This window comes from Penaeus monodon, chromosome 31 (assembly GCF_015228065.2).
Source record: "Penaeus monodon isolate SGIC_2016 chromosome 31, NSTDA_Pmon_1, whole genome shotgun sequence".
In the NCBI taxonomy this organism is placed as follows: domain Eukaryota; kingdom Metazoa; phylum Arthropoda; class Malacostraca; order Decapoda; family Penaeidae; genus Penaeus; species Penaeus monodon.
Window position 1 is genome coordinate 4559860 of NC_051416.1, and position 1211 is coordinate 4561070.

The 1211-nt window shown below is 31.9% G+C and overlaps 1 protein-coding gene across 1 annotated transcript in view; it reads right to left on the reverse strand.

Annotated features, from left to right (window-relative positions):
* LOC119593011 (gamma-soluble NSF attachment protein-like) overlaps window positions 1–1211 on the reverse strand; it is a 19760-nt gene that overhangs the window by 7696 nt on the left and 10853 nt on the right. The window contains exon 2 of the mRNA XM_037941904.1: window positions 511–578. Within this exon, the coding sequence (XP_037797832.1) occupies window positions 511–578 (68 nt within the window). The remainder of the gene's footprint in view (window positions 1–510; window positions 579–1211) is intronic.

Consider the following 1211-nt stretch of genomic DNA (forward strand, 5'->3'; position numbering starts at 1 on the left):
TGAGGTTATGGATTTATATCGAATGTACTACAGAAAAAAGGATGCCAATAAGTCTAAACTTCTCTTCTTCACACTGACCTCAAATATCAGAACCATTGCTCAGACAACAAATGATGCAACAGACAAAGAGGTTCTCTTTAAGCATTAATAACATGTAATAGATATAGGAGTCTTTAGGCAATGAAGAACTTATACTGTGAAAATATTTTCTAGGAAGTGACAATAAAACCGCATTCTTATCTTGACAATGTACATGTGGTTTGGACTTCTTGTGGGAGCTTTGTTTTTTCTGCTAAAGTATATGTTTATGATGCGATACCTTTCTTCGTAACTGTAAAATCTATTTATACCTTTTTAACCATCTATCTATCTACATGTCTCATATTGGAAAAGGTGGAAATATCAAGTCATTATTTTCAAAACCCTAATTTGGTATAATTTATGTTACATAGAAGATTACATTGAAATATAATTACATAAAATTAATGAAAAAAGAAAAAAAAACCTTACCAGCAGCATTATACTCATCGGCAGCAACATCATAGTCGGGCTTCCACTTCAGGAGGCTTGTCTTGAGACTGAAATAAATGAAAATACAAAATATTAAACATTATTTTTGGTCATATTTTTTCTCTGTGGAATACAATGTTGGCATTTAAACCTCTGGCTAATTTTTCTTATCATATTCTAACTTTCTATGTGTCTAAACCCAATTATCGTCACAATCTGGAGGAGGAGGAAGAAAACGAACTTGCGTCTGGGGCTAAACACATCAAAATACACTGTTCATAGCTGTACAAACTACAGTATTGGATATTATATTTCATATATCTATATAGCACAAGCTAATCAAGATACCTTCCCATATCATTAACATCTTCATGGTAATTTTTTTAAAAGATATTCAAATCTATAGACTTTTATTATATAATCTGGTCTTCATTCTAAAAACATTGCAGTCATTGGATTCTGGTATACATATATGACTGAATTAAATGCATAACAACGTATTAAACATGAGAGTTTTTTCTCAGCAAAAAGTGGAATTTGCACTATTCTGCCTAACATAACTGGTGATTTTCTTAAATAATGATCTAAAGTATTAGTCTGCTGGAATTCTGTGCACATCAAAAAACGGTTTCCATGTTGCACTTCACCACACGTCAAAGCAAACACTGATAACCGAAACCAAGTCCAAGTAAAAACAAGCA